This window comes from Peromyscus eremicus, chromosome 4 (assembly GCF_949786415.1).
Source record: "Peromyscus eremicus chromosome 4, PerEre_H2_v1, whole genome shotgun sequence".
In the NCBI taxonomy this organism is placed as follows: Eukaryota; Metazoa; Chordata; class Mammalia; order Rodentia; family Cricetidae; genus Peromyscus; species Peromyscus eremicus.
The window spans coordinates 48,882,513-48,902,828 of NC_081419.1; the positions used below are offsets into that span (position 1 = coordinate 48,882,513).

General features: G+C 43.5%; 1 protein-coding gene across 1 annotated transcript in view; it reads left to right on the forward strand.

The window, feature by feature from the left end:
• The first annotated feature begins 7,627 nt into the window (after window positions 1-7,627).
• Gorasp2 (golgi reassembly stacking protein 2) overlaps window positions 7,628-20,316 on the forward strand; it is a 29,986-nt gene continuing 17,297 nt past the window's right edge. Inside the window, exon 1 of the mRNA XM_059260665.1 lies at window positions 7,628-7,897. Within this exon, the coding sequence (XP_059116648.1) occupies window positions 7,835-7,897 (63 nt within the window). The 5' untranslated portion in view covers window positions 7,628-7,834. The remainder of the gene's footprint in view (window positions 7,898-20,316) is intronic.

Genomic DNA, 20,316 nt, shown 5'->3' on the forward strand with positions numbered 1-20,316 from the left:
ATGCCACTCCCTATGAGATTATGGGGGCCAATTACACTTGAACTACCACATTCAACTCCCTGGCCCCCATCAGCTTTGTAACAATATCATAATGCAAAATGCATTTAGTCCAACTTCAAATGCCCCCATAGTCTATCACAGTCTCAACAATGTTTATAAGTCCAAAGTTCAAAGTCTGAGATTCATGCAATCTCTTAACTTTAATACACTATAAAATCAAAATCAAAAAACAGATCCAACATATAATGGCACAGGATATACATTACCATTCCAAAATGTAGGGAAGGGAGCATAGTGAGAAATACTGAACAAAGCAAGACCAGATACCAGCTGGGCAAACTCCAAAGACACAGAATGCGATAGAGGTAAAAACCACATGGAAGAATGTAGATTAATAAAAATATGGGTTAATTTAAGTTGTAAGAGCTAGTTAAAAAACAAGCCTAAGCTAAGGCCAAGCTTTCATAATTAGTAAGTCTCTGTGTTGTTACTTGGGGCTAGTGGTGGAAAAGAAAGTCAGTCTGCTTATAGCACCCAACCTCCGGGCGTGTATTTCCAAATCGGGCCTGAGTGAGAAATCTAAAACAAAACAAAACAAAACAGATCCAGCTTCCTAGTAACCCAGTGCTTGCAGCTTACAGAGACGATGCTGTACAGGGAGCACTTGAGCAGCCAGCGAGCTAAGCAGAAACAGCATGGACTCAGCAAATTCCCAGAGCTGGGGCAGGTAAACGCTGCTCCCAGCCGCTGCTGCGGGCATAAGACCAGGGCCCTCAGACCGGACCGAGCGGGAGGGAGCCAGCGGCCAGTGTAGAGCCGCACGGGGGGTTTAAGGCTTGGTTCATGTGATCATAGAAGGCTGCAGGCTGACAGTAAATCAGTTCAGACCTAGAAACCCTCTAAACAGGTACAGTAAAAAATGGGTATAGACAGTATTAGAAAAAAAATAGTTTAAAAATAACAAAGTAAAGTCTTTAAAGAATGAGTAAAGTAATATTAAAAAAAATAAACTATGTAAGGACAGGAGATATACAGGGTATCTGGATCCTGTATGGTACTTTGTTGACTTTGAATTTTTAAAATGCTAATATACAAAAAACAATAGCTGCTAAGAGACATTGAATTATTGACACTGCTAAATTAAACCAACCTATATATTTTTAAAATGTCTTAACTTCCAAATGGAAGTCAGACAATGTGTTGCATTGTGGGAGAGGTTATGCCTTTGTTTCCACAGGAAACAAAAAGTTATGGTTCTCTTCAAATTTAATGAAGATCAGATTTGATGGAGGAGACCTCCTGAAACTCTTGGCTATAGACATGAAGGGAAAAAAACAAAACAAGAAAGACTATGGGACAGGTGACCTATATGCTGATCCTTCTACTATGGGAAGCTCTGAGACTGGATGAGACATGATAAATATTTTTAGCTACAGAGTCCTTATGACTAGTTATGCAGTCCAAATGGACTTATAAAGTTGAAAGACACCTTTTACCTGCTCAAACATAGAACAAAAAAATTATCTTTAGCTAACTTGTGCACAGTGCACATTCCAGACTTGTGCTAATGCAGATTTTAAAAGTTATGTGTTTTTGGGAAAAAAGGACCAGATACCAATGAAGACAAGTAGCCCAGATGATCCAGCCTCTCAGGATGCCTCTATTGCAGTTTCCTCAAAATTCTGCATCCAGAACAACTTCAAAGCTGCTAGCTGAGATGGTCCAGCCTCACATACTACTCAGCCAAGACTTTAGATAAGCTCTACACTTTCCCATCACACAGAGACTAAATGAAAAACAATACAGCTAGCTCTCTCAGGACTTGACCACTATCCCAATTTTCTCAGGGTCCCCTAAAGATGCTGTCACCCCAGACACAGGACGCAGTCGAGAGACTAGGACGCCCACATTCCCAAGAAGTGGGGTGGGTGATTTTTGGTCATTCAGTGGATTATGGATGTTTGTCATCATTTAGGGGGGTTGGTTACAAATTGTTACTGGTCATGGTCAGAAGGAAAAAAAAGCTGAACAAATGAGATTAGATTCAGGGATCTCTTTCTGACGGGAAAAGGAGGGAAAATAGTATGGTGATATTTTATTTGTGCTGAAATGTGATTTTATTTGTATGTTAATAAAGTTGCCTGGAGATGAGAGCTAAGAGCAAGCCATTTAGCAGAAGTCTGGCAGTGGTGGCAAACGCCCTTAATCCAATCACATGGCAGGCAGAACCTCTGTGTGTTCAAGGACACAGCCAAGCGGCGACCGGAACCTTTAATCTCAGTATGAACCATAGAGACCTGGAGGTCTGTATAGACAGGCAGTGACAAGGAAGTCATGTGGTTGGGTTTACAGCCATTGAGAAGGCAGAACAGAAAGGCAATAAAAAGACAGGACACAGGAATAAGGTCTCTCTCTCAGGGGAAGGACAGCAGCAAGTGGTAAGATAAGGTGGTCTTAGCTCTTGGCTATTGCTCAATCTCTGGGCTTTTAACTCTTTATTTGGCTCTGTGTTTCTTATTTAATATGACAATTTAGAATTACATCTAAAAACAGTATAGAAATGATGAGTTAAAGGGTAAATTGTTGAGTCTGCTTTTAAACAATCACTAGTCTCATATTTTACATTGATAAGGATTTTTGTATATTGATACAAATTTAAGGGTTATTTTTGTTATACTGTGTATATGTTTCTACTCTTGTTTAAGTATTGTACCTACACAGCTCATTTAAAAATGTAATGTAAAATTTTAGTCCTTGAAAGCTATTTAGGATAATAAAGACAGGTTAGTAGTTAGTCATCTATAACAATCAAACTTAAAGTCATGTTAGGTATGTTTTTAAGGTCAAGATATATATTTTAAATATAGATGGTCTTCAAGTACTTCAAAGATGTATAGAATATGGCATTTAAAATGTTTTGATAACACAAGGCTTTTTATGACAGTGATACACATCTGCTCCTAGTAGCACCAATTTACTTAAAGAAGGGATGGTGGGCATCAAAGAACATCCATATGGAGCTTGCTTTTATTGTAGCAAAGTTATTGGGCAAGAAACTGCTCTTGCCTGAACTGCTGACAGTATGCTGTCCAAATTGGACAAACAGGACACAAAAGAATGCCACTGCTGAACTTTTCCAAGACAAGGTAGGACAATCCTTCAGAAGTTCCCTGCTTCACACACAAAAACGTCTGTCAGGTATTCTAGGCCTGTAGACCAAAGATGGATGCCCCAACATTTCAGAGGAATTTTGGGTAAATGTCCAGGAAGCTAGATTTCTCTGTTGTTTCTTAGTTTTTGAAGTTGCTTGCTTTGCCCTTCCTAGTTACTCAGGTAGTATTTTATCCTTCTCAAGTCTCTGATGGGAATTGAAAACTAGATATTTATAGTTACAATTTTCCCTGTTACCAAATTAAAAAAATTAACAAAAGAGGTATAAAGTGAATCAAGTTAAGAGACATAAAAGCTTAAGTTGTTTATCTAAGAAAATGTTTTGAGGTATAAAAAGACAGTTTTAGGATGGTAATACAAGTTATGATAGAAAATGATTTAGGTATAAAACTTTAAATTAGGGGCTGGAGAAATGGCTCAGCAGTTGAGAGCACTGATTGCTCCTCCAAAGGACCTGGGTTCAATTCCCAGCAACCACATGGCAGCTCACAACTATCTGTAACTCCAGTTACAGGGAGTCTGGCACCTTCACAGACACACATGCAGGCAAAACACCAATGCACATAAAATAAAGTTTTTAAAAAATGAATAAATCTAAAACTTTAAATTCATCAATTAAAATAGATAATAGAGTATTTTCTCCAAATATGCCAAATGCAAATGGACTGGATATTGTGAATATAATTCTTACCTGATAATTGTTCTTATTGTATACAGTTTTACTATGTTAGAGTTAAAATCTTTCCTTTTTATTTAGACAATAAGGGGGAAACGATGTGGAATATTTGTACACTGTGTGAAGATATATTGCTGTGATTGGTTTAATGAACAGCTAAATGTTCAATAGCTAGGGAGGAGATATAGGTGGAACTTCCAGACACAGAGAGGGCTCTGGGAAGAAGAAAGACAGAGAAGCAGCCAGACATAGTCAGACACACAGAATGGGATAGAAGTAAAAGCCACATGGTAGAGTGTAGATTAATTTAAAATATGGGTTAATTTAAGTTATAAGAGCTAGTTTAAAAAACAAGCCTAAGCTCTGGCCAAGCTTTTATAATTAATAATAAGTCTCTGTGTCGTTATTTGGGGCTGGTGATGGGAAAGAAAGTTTGTCTACCAGATCTCCAACTCTTTATCTTTGTTGACTGCAACACACTTGTTTCTCTTGGGCTGGTTCTACTCCCTGTTAGCAGCTCTCCTCAGCAGGCATCTCATGACTCTGGCATCTCTAACATCTTGGGGTCCCCAAGGCAATCCAGGCTTCCACTTCATAGCTTCACACAATGGCCTCTCTAGGCCTCCATTCAGGGACACCCCTGACACAAGCCTGGCCTTAGCGGCTTTCTTTAGGCATAAAGGCAAATTCCATAATCCATTTCTTCTATCCTTAACTCTAAAGCCAGAATCATGTGGCCAAAGCTGTCAATGGCCCCCTCATTCAATTACATCTTCACCATCTTTCTGTCCTTCACTGCCTAAGCTTGGCTGTGCTGAAGCTTGCTCTGTAGACCAGGCTAGCCTCAAACTCAGAGATCCGCCAGCTTCTGCCTTCCCAGTGCTGGGATTAAAGGTGTGCCCCACCACACCTGGCTCTAAGCTTTTCTTTAATTCTTTTTCACAAATTGGAAACTTGGCTGGGTGGGATCTTGCCCTGAGGTCACCACTCCCTTTATTCCATTTCTTAATCTGCTTATCCCCTTGAACACAGGAATTAGCTCCATTCCCTTTCTGATACCCTTTTTCTCCTCAAATATTTTTTCTTGCTCACCTTGCTCATTTTCATTATACATCTTCATTAGAGTTAACACTAATAACCACAAAACAGAGTCTATACTAGGCTGTTTTGAGATTTCCTCTGCCAAAGTAATTAATCCAAAATTCTTCATTTTAGCCTCAGGCAGACTCTTCGGATAAGGGCAAAGGCAGTCACCTATTTCACCAAAATATCACAAGAATGATCTCTAGGCAACATACTAAAATTCTTCTCCTCTGTAATCTTTTGAGCAAACCCCCACAGTTCATTAAATCACATTAAATACCACTGTCTTCCATGCTCCTACTAGTATGGCCTATTTAGCAGCACTTAAAGCATTCAACTGCTTTTCTAATCCATAGTCCCAAAGTCCATATTACTCCAAACAGAAACATAGTCAGGCCTATCACAGTCCCTGCTACCAACTTCTGTCTTAGTTAGGGCTTTTATTGCTGTGAAGAGACACCATGACCATGGCAACTCTTACAAGGAAAATATTTAATTGAAGGGGCTCACTTACAGTTTCAGAGGTTCAGTCAGTTATCATCATGGTGGAGAGCATGGTGGCATGCAGGCAGATGTGGTGCTGGAGGAATAGCTGAGAGTCCTACATCTTGCAGGCAACAGGAAGTCAACTGACAAACTGGGCGGTATCCTGAGCATAGGAAACCTCAAAGCCCGCCCCTTCAGTGACACACTTCCTCCATCAAGGCCACACCCACTCCAACAAAGCTACATCTCCTAATAGTGCTACTCCCTATGAGATTCTGGGGGCCAAGTACATTCAAACTTTCATGTGTCAAGTACTGATATGTTAAGTTGCCAAAGTTTTAGATTAGGGGTTGGGAGACAGCTCAGTGGGTGAAAGTGTTTGCTGTACAAACAAGAGGACCTGAGTTTGGATCCCCAGCACCCACATAAAAGCCAGTCTATTGCTGCAGGAGTCTGTAACCCCAGCATTGGGGAGGCAGAGACAGAAAGATCTGGGCTTGTTGGCCACCTACCTAGCTCTAGATTCATAGCACCCTATCTCAAGGAAATAAGTCAGAAAGAAAGATGAGGCCAGGCAGTGGTGACACACGCCTTTAATCCCAGCACTTGGGAGGCAGAGGCAGGCGGATCTCTGTGAGTTCAAGGCCAGCCTGGGCAACAGAGTGAGTTCCAGGAAAGGTGCAAAGCTACACAGAGAAACCCTGTCTCAAAACAACAACAACAACAAAAAAAAAAAAAAAAAAAGAAAGAAAGAAAGATGAACACACATGACCTCATGTAGCCCCTGCACATGTGTGGTTGTTCATGTGCATACACACACATGCACTCACACACATACACACATGCATGCACTTGAGAGAGAGAGAGAGAGAGAAAGAGAGAGAGAGAGAGAGGGAGGGAGGGAGGGAGGGAGGGGGAGAGGGAGAGGGAGAGGGAGAGAGAGAGAGAGAGAGAGAGAGAGAGAGAGAGAGAGAGAGAGAGAGAGAGAATGATAGTTTTGGATCAATTTTTCTTTTTTCTTTTTCTTTTTTTTTTTTTTCGAGACAGGGTTTCTCTGAGTAGCTTTGCACCTTTCCTGGAACTCACTCTGTAGCCCAGGCTGGCCTCGAACTCACAGAGATCCGCCTGCCTCTGCCTCCCGAGTTCTGGGATTAAAGGCATGCGCCACCACCGCCCAGCAGTTTTTCTTAGACGTATGATATTAGCCACAGTTTGCAGATTCCAGCAGTGTATCTTTGGAAGACCCTAAACAAGCCCGTCTGTTGTTTTGTCAGTGTTCTCTAAAGAAAAAGAACCAAGAGGTTGCGAGAGAGAGAGATATATATATATAGTCTGATACCATATGGGGAACTGGCCAGCTGTGTGGAAGCAAGGTCCATGTACTGTATTTCCCTGTTTTTTTTTTTTGTTGTTGTTGTTGTTTTTTTGTATGCCATTCATTTGCTCTTCTAGACTTTAAACTGGATGATCTAACTGATGGTGTGTGAAGGTAACTATTAAAAACATCTGGGGCTAGAACACTTCACCCTTAATAGAAATTCACATTGAGAAACACGGAAGACAGTTGACACTTGGATGGAGCACCCTTACCGAGAGTCAAGCTGACCGCAGTATCTGGGGGTGGGAGGAGCAGTGTCCCGAGTAGCACTGAAAGGGGTGAAAGGAACAAATAACATATCTGTGAGATATGTGTGTCTCTAACGTAGCTACTTAAGAGAGGTGCAGTGGGGTATCAAAGGGCAAGAGGCAATATTCCAAGGAAACGCCACTTGGCTTCCCGCTCTGGCCGCTCTGGCCGCAGGGACTGTAGTTCCATCAGGAAGAGGAGGAAAACAACAGCAAAAATCGGGACAGCTGTTATTTCAGGGAACATCGCCCTTTATCAAAGTGAATGGAAAGGACCTGACATTCCAGCCCCAGAAAGCCACTGCGAACTATTGGGTATATTATACAGTCTTACTAAACCAGACCTAAAACAAACCAAGCGCCCAGCGCGCTTCGTTGACCTTTGCTCCCTTCCCTTTCTGCCTCTGGCCACCAGGAGGAGCCGCAACCAAGGAACTTTTCTTCGCGGAACGCAGAATCGCGACGAGTCTTGTCCACGCCGGGGCCCCGTAGCCAAGGCTGTCGCGCTCGGAGCCGTATTTCCGCTTTCTCGCGCGCGGGGCCAGGTTCCGCCCCTCCGGCGCCCGCCCGCCCGCCCGCTCTCGGGCCGTCCCCGCGGGCTCCCGGAAGGGGGCGCTGTCTGCGGCGTCGCAGCGGCCCTGGCTGCCGGGAGACGATCTCCCGGCGGGCTGTGCGGCCCGGCTCGGGCGGCTGCGAGTGCCACGTCCCAAGTGCTACGCGGAGTCGGGGAGCGGGCGGTGCGCGAGGCGGAGCAGCGCTGAGCCGGCCGGGCCGTACGGATCGCCCGCCGCCATGGGCTCCTCGCAGAGCGTCGAGATCCCAGGCGGCGGCACGGAGGGCTACCACGTCTTGCGGGTAAGGGCTGCGGGGGCGGAGGCCCTGGGGACGTCGGGGCAGCCAGGCCCGAGTCCGCGGAGTGTCCTGGGCGCGGCTGCCGGCGACGCGGCCGGGGGACCCGCCACCCTGGCTCCCGGTCCCTCCGCACGGCCTCGCCGCTTCCTGGTCTGAGCTTCAGAGTTGGGAAGGGCAGGGGGCACCGCCTCCAGAAGGGGCCGGAGCCGGTACCTGGGTTCCCGGGGAGAGTGACCGAGCCACCGGGGATGCCACCGCAGGTGTCGGTTCGCCTCGGCGCCCCCTGGATGCGTGGAAAGGCCACCTGGGCACGACAGGACGAACGAACGGCCTCCAACCAGATTTGACGGACTTGGATTTACTTGATTTTTTTTTTTTTTTTTTTTTTTTTTTTTTGGTAGGACTTTTCCGTTCCGGGTCGTTCCTGACCCTTCCAGATCTCTTCTACGTTTCCTGGAGGAGAGGAACTTCCGTTCTTCTTTCTAAGATGAAATAATCAGGGAGATAAAGGTTTATGTCGGTGTAGTAAAAAGGAATGGGGGAGAATGTTTCCAAAATAACCAGGGTTGATAGGGGAACGCAGCGCCAGACACCAGGGTGCAAAAACACACCCTCCTGTGAGTGGTCTTTTCCTCGTGGAGCCAGGAATGCGGTGACACCTGTGTGAGTGAACTGTGAACAGAGTGGCTTCGGTCTGCAGCGCCATTTAGGGACAATATAGTGTCAAAAGATGTTAGTTTCTCAGGCAAGACAGTCTTCCCTGAGAGTGTGATTGCTACCTTTATTTTCAGCCCTGGGTCCCATGTTCTGAGATAACATTCTAGAGTAACACAAATATCTGAATGACAGGGCTGTGATGGGTCACCTTTCTCATTGTCGGGATTGTCGCATATAACTAACTGCCTCCCCGTTCCACTCAAAGAGCCTCTTGAAGCCCAGCTCTTAGTAGTATGTTTTTCCAGGGTGCTTGTTCATAAGCCATATTATTTTCCAATTCCCTTCAGCTAACCAAACTCCTAAGTGCCATACTGATAGGTAAATAGAGAACTGCCCCATCTTGGATTCAAAGGAAAATTAATGACAGAGCTTTTTTATCTGCTCTGGTTTTGAGTTGTCTCCTGTGAGGTATATTATCCTGTTACTAGCCAATTCTCAGAGTGGCTGACTGTGGCTGGCTATGAACCCTTAGGGAACTGTGATATTTTTATAATAATAAACACTTGGGAAACCCAGTAAGACACATTAGTGTTAATGAGTAGGAAAAGTCTTTAGGGTCGTAAAAGACAAATCTTCACATCAACAGAACTCCAGTTTAATGACTTCATTCCTGTGCAAGACTGTTGAAGTATGTTTTCTTATAAATTATTTATTTTATGCACCTTGGTGTTTTGTCTGCATGAGGGTGTCAGATCCTCTAGAACTGGAGTTACAGACAGTTGTGAGCTGCCATGTGGGTGCTGGGAATTGAACCCAAGTCCTCTGGAAGAGCAGCCACTGTTCTTAACTGCTGAGCCATCTCTCCAGCTCCAAAAGATTTCTTTTTGTTGTTAGTGGTGTTTTTTGGTTTTTGGTTTGTTTTTGGTTTGTTTTTTTTTTTTTTTTTTGATTTTTTTGTTTGTTTGTTTTGAGGTTTTTTGATTGGTTAGTTGAGGTTTTGTTGTCAAGACAGAATTTCTCTGTGTAGCCTTGGCCTTGAACTCACAGAGATCCACCTGCCTCTCTGAGTGCTGGGATTAAAGGTGCGCACCACCACTGCCGGAAGTATGTTTTCTTTATAGCTACACTTCAGAGGATTTCTGTGATACATAGTCAGTAGTATAGGTGTGTTATTACTCTCCTCCTCGAGTTTTAGAAGTATTAGGGGCAGCCTCAGTTACCAGTCCGCATCTGGAACACAAATGCTGCAGAACATGAAATAGTTCTGTAGAGAGTCTTTATCAAAGGGATCTTTAGTGATTGTGTCATGAAGCAGATGTTTCTGAATCCTTAACCCTTTCTTCCCCTAATTCTGTCACTCATTTCCTTACCTGTGTTTTCAAATTCAGAGGAGCAAGAGATATTTTCTTCCTTGCATCTGTTACTGCTTAAATGCATGGTAGTGCATTCCACTACAGGATATTGAGCTTGGGAACCAATGTGTCTGTGGCAGGGAAATCTTGTGATAAACTCACCCACGTTTGATAAGTTCTAAACTGATCTAATATCATTTTCTTTGATAGTCAATTCCCTGGTGATTAAAAGTTCCCTAGAGATAAACATGTTTCCTGCTCGGATGCCACGCTCTGCTGCTGTCCTCCTGTTCTTCCAGGAGTCCGAATAATTGATAAGTAAACTTTCTATTGGAAGATTATTTTCAGTACTTACCATTCTGTTCTTCGGTACAAATCTACAGAGGACAGTCTCAAAGATTCAGCAATTCCTTTAAGCAGGACACTTTTCTTCTTAGGTATTATGTATTTCTGTCTTCCTGTTCTCTTAGGCCTTGGTTCAATGCAGTTATGATCCTATTATATATTCAGCTTGTCATCCCCACTCCAGAGGTGACCAACCACTCCGCAGTTTCTCTTCTGGCCATTCAGTGTGTTTAATGCCTATAAAAGCATCTCTTTGCACACTTAGTTTGTTTTTCTCAGGTTTTTGCTTCTTTGTGTAACCATTGAAAGCACACGATACATACTGTATGTTACTTAACTGGGCAGTGAGCCTCGCTGAATTGAGCGGCCTAGGAGCATGTGGATAACTAGCGCCTCCTGGTGTTGAGCGTTGACTTTGCTGGTCTTTTACTCTTAAAGGATATGCTGGGAAACTTGAATGCTTTTTTGTTTCACTTAAAATACACATTTTCAAAATTACAGAGTTTTAATGTTCTATAAATGCGGATATTCATTTTACTAAGTTGCTGTGTTTTCTGATTACCTGTCCTTTAGAGAACATTTAAGCAAGTTTCAATATAAAACAAAGTTACCTGTAATTGTAGTGTCTAAAGGTAAATACTGCTAGAATATTTGTCTTTGTGTTTTTATTTTCCTGTGCTTTACTCAGCCCCTTATCCATGTGCCACAAAGGTTTTGAATGATATGACACAATCAAGTAGAGTGTGGGCAAAATGTATATTAGAGCAGGGCGTGGTCAGTCACACCCATAATCCAGCACTTGTGAGGTAAGGCAGGATTGCCAAAAGTTCAAGACCAAGCTTGAATGTTACAGAATGAGACCCTGTTTAGAAAACAAGAACAAACAAATAAAGATATGTTAGTCTTCCAGCCTAAATATTCAGCAGCTTTATTTCTTGGTAAATAAAGTGACACTTAAGCATTAATTAGAAAGCTATGCTTTGAAGGAAAAGTTCTCAAACACCCTGAATATTCTCAAAAAGTTGTATTTTGACGTGGGTGCCTGGACTGAAGAGATGGCTCAGTGGTTAAGATCACATACTGCTCCTGCAGAAGATCCAAGTTCGGTTCCCAGTGCCCAGACTGGGTGGCTCACAGCTGCCTAGTACTGACCTGAACTGTAGGAGTTATACCTCTGGCCTGTGCAGACATGTGCACATACCACTCCTACCCTACCCCACCCCACACACAACTAAAAATAAAATGAATCTTTAAACATAAAAGTAGGTTCTTGGAGTTGGCAGGATGGACAGTGAGTAAAAGCTCTCACCACCCAACTTGACAAGCGTGAGTTTAAGTCCTAGGACCCAAATGGTGGAAAAAGAGAAATGTCCTCAGACTGTCACACGTGCACCGGGTGCCTACGGGCCCACATACTTGAGCACACAAAATATAACTAAACTTTACGGACTTTTTAAAGCGAACTCTATGGTAGTGTGTGCCTTTATTCCCAGCACTCTAGGGGCAGAAGCTGGCAGATCTCTGTGTTCAAGCTTGGCCTGGTCCACTGGCAAGTTGAGTTCCAGCACAGTGGTGCACACCTCTAAGCCCAACACTTGGGAGGGTAAGGTAAGAGGCTTAGGAGGTCAAGGCCAGTTTGGGGTGACGTAGCATACCAGAGGGGGTGACATCCTCATCACTCTCCACCTTATCTTTTGAGATGGCATCTCCTACTGAACCGGGCTCACTGATTGGCTAGATTGGCTGGCCAGCAAGCCCCAGGGCTCTCCTCGCTCTGCCCCTCAGCACTGGAAGTGCAGGCCAGCCCAGCTTTTTAACTGGGGTGCCTGGATCTGAACTCGGGCACTCAGGCTTTGCGCAGCAAGCACTTTATCTACTGACCCAACCCCCACCCAGAAGATGGTAATGAAGAGTTTAAAACTTGTCTGAAAACCTTTCTGTCCTGTGCCCGCCCCTTTGAGATCATCAAAACCTGTTTTCAGAAATAGGGAACCACGTCACCTAGTGGACATGGGTACATTGAGAGACCATTCTAGTATTCCACCCAAGACCACCCTTGGGCACTGGGTTCAGCCCTGCTGTTCGCTCAGCAGTCCTGTGAATCTCTTCAGACTGCCTGTTTATCTGAAAGGAGACCACAGCTGTGCCCATCCCTCTGCCTTCGTCACTCAGCCCCATGTCCCATGTTAGACATGAAAAGACTTGAAAACAAGTGAATGCTCTTAAATCTTGTAAAAACAGAAAACAGTCCGGGGGCTAGCAGGGTGGCTTGCTAGGTACCCATGCCTGTGCACAGAACTGTCAACCTCAGCTTGATCCCTGAGTCAGTCCCTCAAGACATTAGGAGGGAAATGACTCCTGAGAGTTGTCCTCTGATTGCCACACCCATTCTGTGTGTGCATACCTGAACTCTTTCATAAATATAAGTTTGGCTCAAATCTTACCCTTTAATTCCTGTCCCTAAAGCACACACACATTTGGTGCTTGTTACTTTTAAAGAATTCGTTTTTGAAGAAATTGTCTGTCTGTTGAAACTCATTACTCTGCCCCACTATGACTGGATACATTCATTAAAGTTCCTAAGAGCCCAGGTGGTCACAGCGATTTGGTGTTCTTCATGCCTTTCAGCCTCACAGACCGTCTGGTTGGCTGCCTCTCTTCCCAGCTAGAGAAAGCACAGGGAGGTTCATCTGATTTGCCCAATCACAAAGCACGCTTACCTTCTCCAAGGAAAACATCTAAATCAGTGTTTGAGCTGAGGGATTTGGATAGATTTTGCTTCCCAATCCCAGATCTTTTCTAGAAAGCTGACATACGTAATTGGCAGGTCTTTTGCCATTTTATGCCAGTTCTTTTCAGTCATCAAAATTGGGTTTTGCGTTTTTTTGTTTGTTTGTTTGTTTTTTGCTCGTTTGGGATGGGATCTGCTTGTGTTGGAACTTGTGAGCTAAAGTCTCAGCCTTCTGAATAGTTGGGACTACAGGCATACTACTGCAGCTTAATAAATAATCCATTTAAAATTGCTTTACATGTTCTGCATTACATCATAGGACCAGTGTCAGAACATGCCCTTTGAGTTATTTGGAGGAGCACGAGAGGAGAGTGTGTTGGTGAGTGAGGCCCAGCACCTTCTAGCCCATTGCTAAACCATTGCTGTGTGTTATGTGTTGTGTAGTCACGGAGCATCTAGGTTTCATTGTTGGCATGCCGCATTGCTGTGATCGTGTAAGCACACACATGTAGTGTAAGGGTTCGTGTGTACAGCTGAAGTGAGTCCTCCAGGGTCCACGTGCATGGAATTTACTTTCTAGTCTTTTTTAGTTTTGATTTTTGAGTTAGGGCCTCACTTTTTAGCCCAGGTTGGAACTCATTAGATAGCCTAGGCCAGCCTCAAACTTGTGGTAATCCCCCTGCATCAGCCTCTTGAGAACACTCAGGTGTTTTCTAGTCTTATTTAGCATCTCTGCCGCTTTTAAGTCAGGACAGAAGTGAGAATGCTGGGCTTAAACTGAGAGCCAGGGGACATGACGGTTCAGTCATTCAAAGAGACTTATGGGAAAGAGTCTGTGCTATAGCTGGGCTGTGGAGGTAGCTCAGCAAAGTGGTTACCAAGCACAAGGACCTGAGTTCAGTCCTCACCACCCACATAGAAAAAGCATAGGCATGCCTGTAATCCATGCACTGGGGAGGCTGAGCCAGCCAGTGTAGCCTACTTGATGAGTTCTGGGTTAGTGAGAGAGATCCTGTCTCAAAAAGAAAGGCAGAAGGTGCCAGAGGAAAGACCCGAGTTGCCCTCTGACCTCATCAGGCATGAGTGCATCCACATGCATCCACAGACATCAGAGAAGTGCAAATCAAAACTACTCTGAGATACTGCCTCACCCCAGTCAGAATGGCCATCATCAATAAATCTGACGACAAACGTTGGAGAGGATGTAGAGAGAAATGAACCCTTTTTACTGTTGGGATGCAAATTAATATAGCCATTGTGGAAATTTCTCAGACAGTTAAAAATAGAATGACCACATAGACCCAGCTGTTTCACTCCTGGGCAGATACCCAAAGAACGCCAAATTGTACCATAGTTTATTACTGCTTTATTCACTATAGCAAAGAATTGGAATCAACCTACTTGTTTATCAACGGATGGATGGTTAATAAAAATTTGGTATATGTGTATAAAATGGAATACTACTCAGCTCTTAAAAATGAAGTCCTAGAATTTGCAGAAAAGTGGATAGACTTAGAATGTGTGATATTAAGTGAGGTCACACAATCTCAGAAAGAAGAAAAAAAAAACTTCATGTTCTCCCTCGTGCAGGACCTAGCCAGTAATGTATGTATTTGTGTAAACAAACGTACATGTGGGTACAGTATATCGTGTAGGAAAGAGAACAAGAAGAGCTGATATTCGAGGAAGGACTGGGTGTGGGTAATGAGCATGAGTCATGAAGGAGGATATAAAGCTAGTTGTTTCATCTAGTTCTTACTCCTCGTGGAGTTTTCATTTTTGGTGATGGATAAGTGCATACAAATATATTCAGGGGGCTGAAGAGACGCTCAGAGGTTAAGGGCACCGACTGCTCATCCAGAGGACCCTGAACCCACCAGGCAGCTCACAGGCTCACAAAAGTCAGCAACAGCAGCTGGGAGACACAACGCCGTCTTCAGGCTTTTGCAAGCATAGGCAAAGCACCATACACAAAATAATAAAATTAAAAGTAACTGTATATTAGATAGTAAGCTATGCAATCCAATGTGTAGCTCCACAGCTTCTGTTCTGAATGGCCACTCTAACTGTTCATTTAGTTACATAGTCCTTGGGTCTGATTAATTTCTGTGTGATTTTTTTTTTTCTTATTTACAACCTTTTATTTAATAAAGTTTAAAATTAAACAAGGAAGGTGATACAATAATAAAATGACAGCTGTACCCACTTTACCTGCTGTCTCCAGAAAGTCCCCTGTGGCTCCCAGTCCTGTTGCTCTGTGGTAGCCAGTGAGTAGCCACCAGCTGGGGTTAGTGGGAGTGCTGAAAGGCTGGAGGTCAAGTCTAGCTGGAGGAAGTAGGCCACTGAGGTCATGTCCATTCTGCTATTTCTTTTCTCTGCCGCCATGTTGTAAATGCTCTGCTCTGCCCACTTCCGCCCTCCAGGTCATGATGGACAGGCACCCCTGAACTGAGCTAGATGAACCCCTTCCCTTAGGTCGTTCTGCCGTGTGTTTAGTCTCGGTGAGGAGGAAAGGACTTGTACTAGTGCAGATGCTTTATTAGAGGGAATCAGTAACACAACAGATGAAGTCTGTGTGCAGGCAGGGAGGGAGATTGGTGGTTGATTGAAGAGGGTAAGTTTGGAAACTTTAGTAGAAGATCAGCAGATGAGAAAAGTGGAAAGTTAGGCCCGGAGAGATGGCTCAGCGGGTAGAGAGAGGCATCCACTCCAAAGCCTGACCACTGGAGTTCAGCCTGTGAAACCCACATGGTGGACGGAGAAGAATGACTCTCACAATTGTCCACCCACCGTCACACATGCCATGGCATGCACACACCCACCGTCACACATGCCATGGCATGCACACACTCACCGTCACACACAAAACAAATAAATGTAAAAAGAAAAGTTGAAAGTTAATTGCATTTGTAACCTGGAACTTAATTGAACAAAAAGCTAATGCCACTATTTAAAGTTTTTCAAATTTAAACGTTTTGCAGCTCAAAGTAACACACTAATGCAGAATATTATGTGCCATGAAAACGCCCTTATTACGTTATGAATTTTTAATATGTTGGCTGTTCTGGTTGTCTGTTTGATTGAAAGAAATCGTGATAGGAAGAAATACCAACCTAAGTTGATTTTTTGGCCTACAGAAACTTCCCCACAGTAGCGGACAGCACTTAGGGTACATTTATTTAGAAATAAATGATTCAGATTCTAACTTGTAGACATTATGTTTTATGGGTTTTGTTTGTTTTTTATTTTGCTTTTGTTTTGGTTTGTAAGACAGAGTTTTGTGCGTCCCAGAGTTTTGTGTGTGTAAGACTGGTCTGAGCTCATAGTGTAGCTGAAGATGACCTTGAACTCATCCTGTTCTCCACTATGCATCATGAGAACACAGGCATGTACCACCATTCACACTGATTTTGTTTGTTTGTTTGTTTGTTTGTTTAATTTTACAGTGTTCTGCCTAAAGGCCAGAAGAGGGCACCAGATCTCATTACAGATGGTTGTGAGCCACCATGTGGTTGCTGGGAATTGAACTCAGGACCTCTGGAAGAACAGCCAGTGCTCTTAACCTCTGAGCCATCTCTCCACCCCCCATTCACACTGATTTTAAGGTGATGGAAATGGCTCGTTTACAATCTCCAGAACATTCCGTCCTAGCAAGCACTGATCAATGTCTCCATGTCTTGCCTTTTCAGAATTCAGATGGTTGGAACCATCCTGTCTGTATGAAGCGATTCACAGCAGCTTATTGAAAATCCTGTGTTTAAAATGTGTTAACACATTCCCCTAGCATCACAAGTAGCACTAAACGCAATGCTGCCCTCTCCTGTCTTGTTTGTGGTAGATGTGAGGCAAACACTCTGTCAATGAGCCAACCTTCATGACCATCTAATATATGTGCTTTGTTGAAATTGCCGTGTAGACTTGAGCTGTCCAGTAGAGTAGCCTCTGGCCACATGTGACTACTTTAAATAAGTTAAATAAAGTTTAAATTGCAGCTCTTAGTTTTACTAGCCAAATGCTTTGTGGAAGATGTTACTGGTGGCTACCGTATTGGAGGACACCCATTCAGAGAACCACCATCAGGACTAAGGCTCAAGCTACAGCTAGCCAGAACCTTGTATTGTACTTCCCACAAGACACTCACCTTTCACCTTTTACTGAGCTCACAGTAAGGGCTAGGTGTGGCCACAGCAGCTTATCTTCCTGGCCTTTGCCTGTTACTCTGTTGCTGGCTTGGAGAGCAGACATGTAAATTATGTAAATGTAACTCTAAGAGTGGCCCTTGTGTTCTTGTGAAGAAGGAACAGCAGAGCAAGTTTGTTGTTCTCTTTGTAGCCTTTACATTGACTGCTCAGAGTCTGTCTTTCTTTTTTTTCTTTTTTTTCTTTTCTTTTTTTTGAACCTAATTGAAGGTTCTCACATTTTCCCTGAAGGTAGGGTGCGGACATGCTCTTAGATTATAGTAATTTCATTTCTACTTTCCAGATAGAGGGAGAATGCCTGAGGGTGTTAACATTAAAAGAATCCATGTAAGAATATAGCTTGGTGAGTGTTTACAAACAACTCTGGAACAGCATTCCCCTTCCACTCCCATCCCTCCCCAGAGGGAATTCTGTACCACACTGATTTGTAGCATTGGCAGTTAGTTGGCCTGTTCTTGAACCTTATGTAGTATTTGCTCGTTTCTGTGGGTCTTCTTTGCCTCGCATACTGCTTTTTATCCAGGCTGTGTTTACTGTAGTCCTTTGTTTTAGTATTATATTTAATACTGTTGTAAAGATGCCAGACTTCCTTAATCGGCCAATCCGCTGTGGATAGGCATTTGTGTAACATTCAGTTTGGGACTATTACAAGTAGCACTGCTGTGGACATTATCCTGTGCCTTTGGAGAATATTTGCCTACCTGTTTCTGCGGGAACACACTTTAAGAATGTTTTCAGTATGAGTAAATACTGTCAGATTGCTATTGAGAACCCCCCAGCGGTGGTTCAGCTTTCTGGGTGTGCACCCTCAGTCACCTTGGTGTCTCCATCTTTTTTGTTTGGGGCGTTCTGATAGGTACGTAATGATGCTGCATCATGGTCTTGCTTTGCATTTCCTTGATCACCGAGGTTAGGTCATTTTCATATTTAGTTTCTTGTGTTTAGTGTCAGCTAAAATTACTTAAAATCCATTTCTCTATTAGCTGCCTTTTAAAAAGCATCTTTATTGAGATACAGTTTTCTTACCATAAACTCCAGTCTCTTAAAGTATATGTTTTGCTGGTTTTCAGTATATCTGGAGTACAGTCATCCTCACCATCGGTTTCCAGAGATCATTTTATGACTTGGGGAAAAAACCCATATCAGATAGTAAAGACTCCCTAGTCCTCTGCTCTCAACCTTGAGCAACTACTAACCCCCTTCCTGTCTTTGTGGGTTCCTCTGTGCAGGAATTTCATACTTGGGATGATGCAATACCTACTCCTTTTAAATAATTTTTTAACTTTATTTTATATGCATTGGCGTCAGATCTTCTGGAACTGGAGATACAGACAGTTGTGAGCTGCCATGTGGGTGCTAGGGATTGAACCCGGGTCCTCTGGAAGAGCAACCAGTGCTCTTAACTGCTGAGCCATCTCTCCAGTCCCTACCTGCTCCTTTGAACTGGCTTGAGTTAGCATAATGCTTTTAAGGTTCATGCATGTTATAGTATGCATTACTGACTGCAGCACTGCATTCCTTTTTGTGGCCAGACCACATTTTGTTTATGCAGTCATTTTAAAGATTTTGGATAATACTGTTAGGAAATTTTTATTCAAAGTTTTTATTTATTTAGTTTTGGTTTTTCAAGACAGGATTTCTCTGTTTTGTCCTGGCTGTCCTGGAACTTACTCTGTAGACCAGGCTGGCCTCGAACTCACAGAGATCCTCCTGAGTGCTGGGATTACAGGGGTGTGCCACCCCCGATCGGCGTTATTCAGGGGTTTGTCTGGATTTCACCTATTTTCATTTCTTTCATTGTGTACTTAGAACTGGGTTAACTCTGAGGATTTCACAGACTCTACAGTGGCTGGCCCACTTTACATCCTCACAGTGTGCAGCTCTTCTCCACCTGCTTGCCAGCACTAGTGTGTGTGTGTGTGTGTATGTGTGTGTGTGTGTGTGTGTGTGTCTTTTAATTGTAGCTGTTCTAATGGGTGGGGGATGCTTTCTTAATGTGTGGTTTTATAATGTTTGTGTGTGTGATCACACGTGTGTGCATGCATGTGGAAAGCGGAGGTCTACCTTGGCTGATTGGTTAGAGCCGTATCTCTCCGGCACTGGTTTGACAGGCCTGCACCGCTGCCCTGTTTTTAGGTAGGCTGGGATAGTGCTGGGGTCCAGGCTTGTGGGGCAAGACTTGGCCAGCAGAGCTATTTCCCCAGCCCTTACTGTCCTTTCGTTAAGACTGCTCAGACTTGGTTCAGATCCAGACCCTGTTGGGTGTGCGCTGTGGCCTCTCTCAGGTGCTCATCTTCTGAAGAGAAGGCGCTCCTGCTTGTGCAGTTCTCACCTTCTCTGTTGATGAATGCTGCTGTCTGTACACACTTTTGGAAGTCTTTGCACTCTGGAAGGTCTCAGCTAGTCAGTGCTTTTCCTGTGAGTGTCATTGTTTTTCTCTTGCTTGACCTTTGACCCGCCATCCATCTGTAGTTAATTTTTGAGAGACAGCCTTATTAAATGAGTCTCCTCAGCTAGCACTTTACAAGACTACTTGTTTGTTTAAAGAGTAGCAGGTACTTAATCCATAGTTAAAGAGTAACTAGTATCCTGATACTAGTGGGTTGCAAAGATTTACCAGGTAACTGCTGGTTGGGAGATGAGCTTCCGTTGTGGACAGCTCCTGTCATGGGCTGGAGCTCAGAGGGTTTCATCAGCTTTAACTCAGTGCAACTTTACAGTGTTTTTATAAATAGACAACATCGTCCTTCACTTGCAGATAAGAGGATGGAGTCCCAGAGAGGTAAACAGACTTTACTAACCGCACACGTACAATCATTAATTGATAAATCCATGGCTGAAAACTATGTCAGTCTAGCGGGGATAGTAGCCCACATCTCTAATCCCAGCACTGGTCTTTTCCAGGCTAGTCAGCCAAGTGAGACCCTATCTTAAAACAAGCAAAACACCAACAACTACCTCAGTCTACTCTAAAACTCTTATCTTTTCATTACACATTGTTAAAAATCTTAAATTTCAAATTTAACCTATTTCTCCTAAATTACTGTAGTATGATATTTGGCCCTGTAATAAGTGTCAAATGGTCCATGGAATCGGGCACATCACTTTTTGTTTTGTTTTAGTTAAGATGGGTTTGAA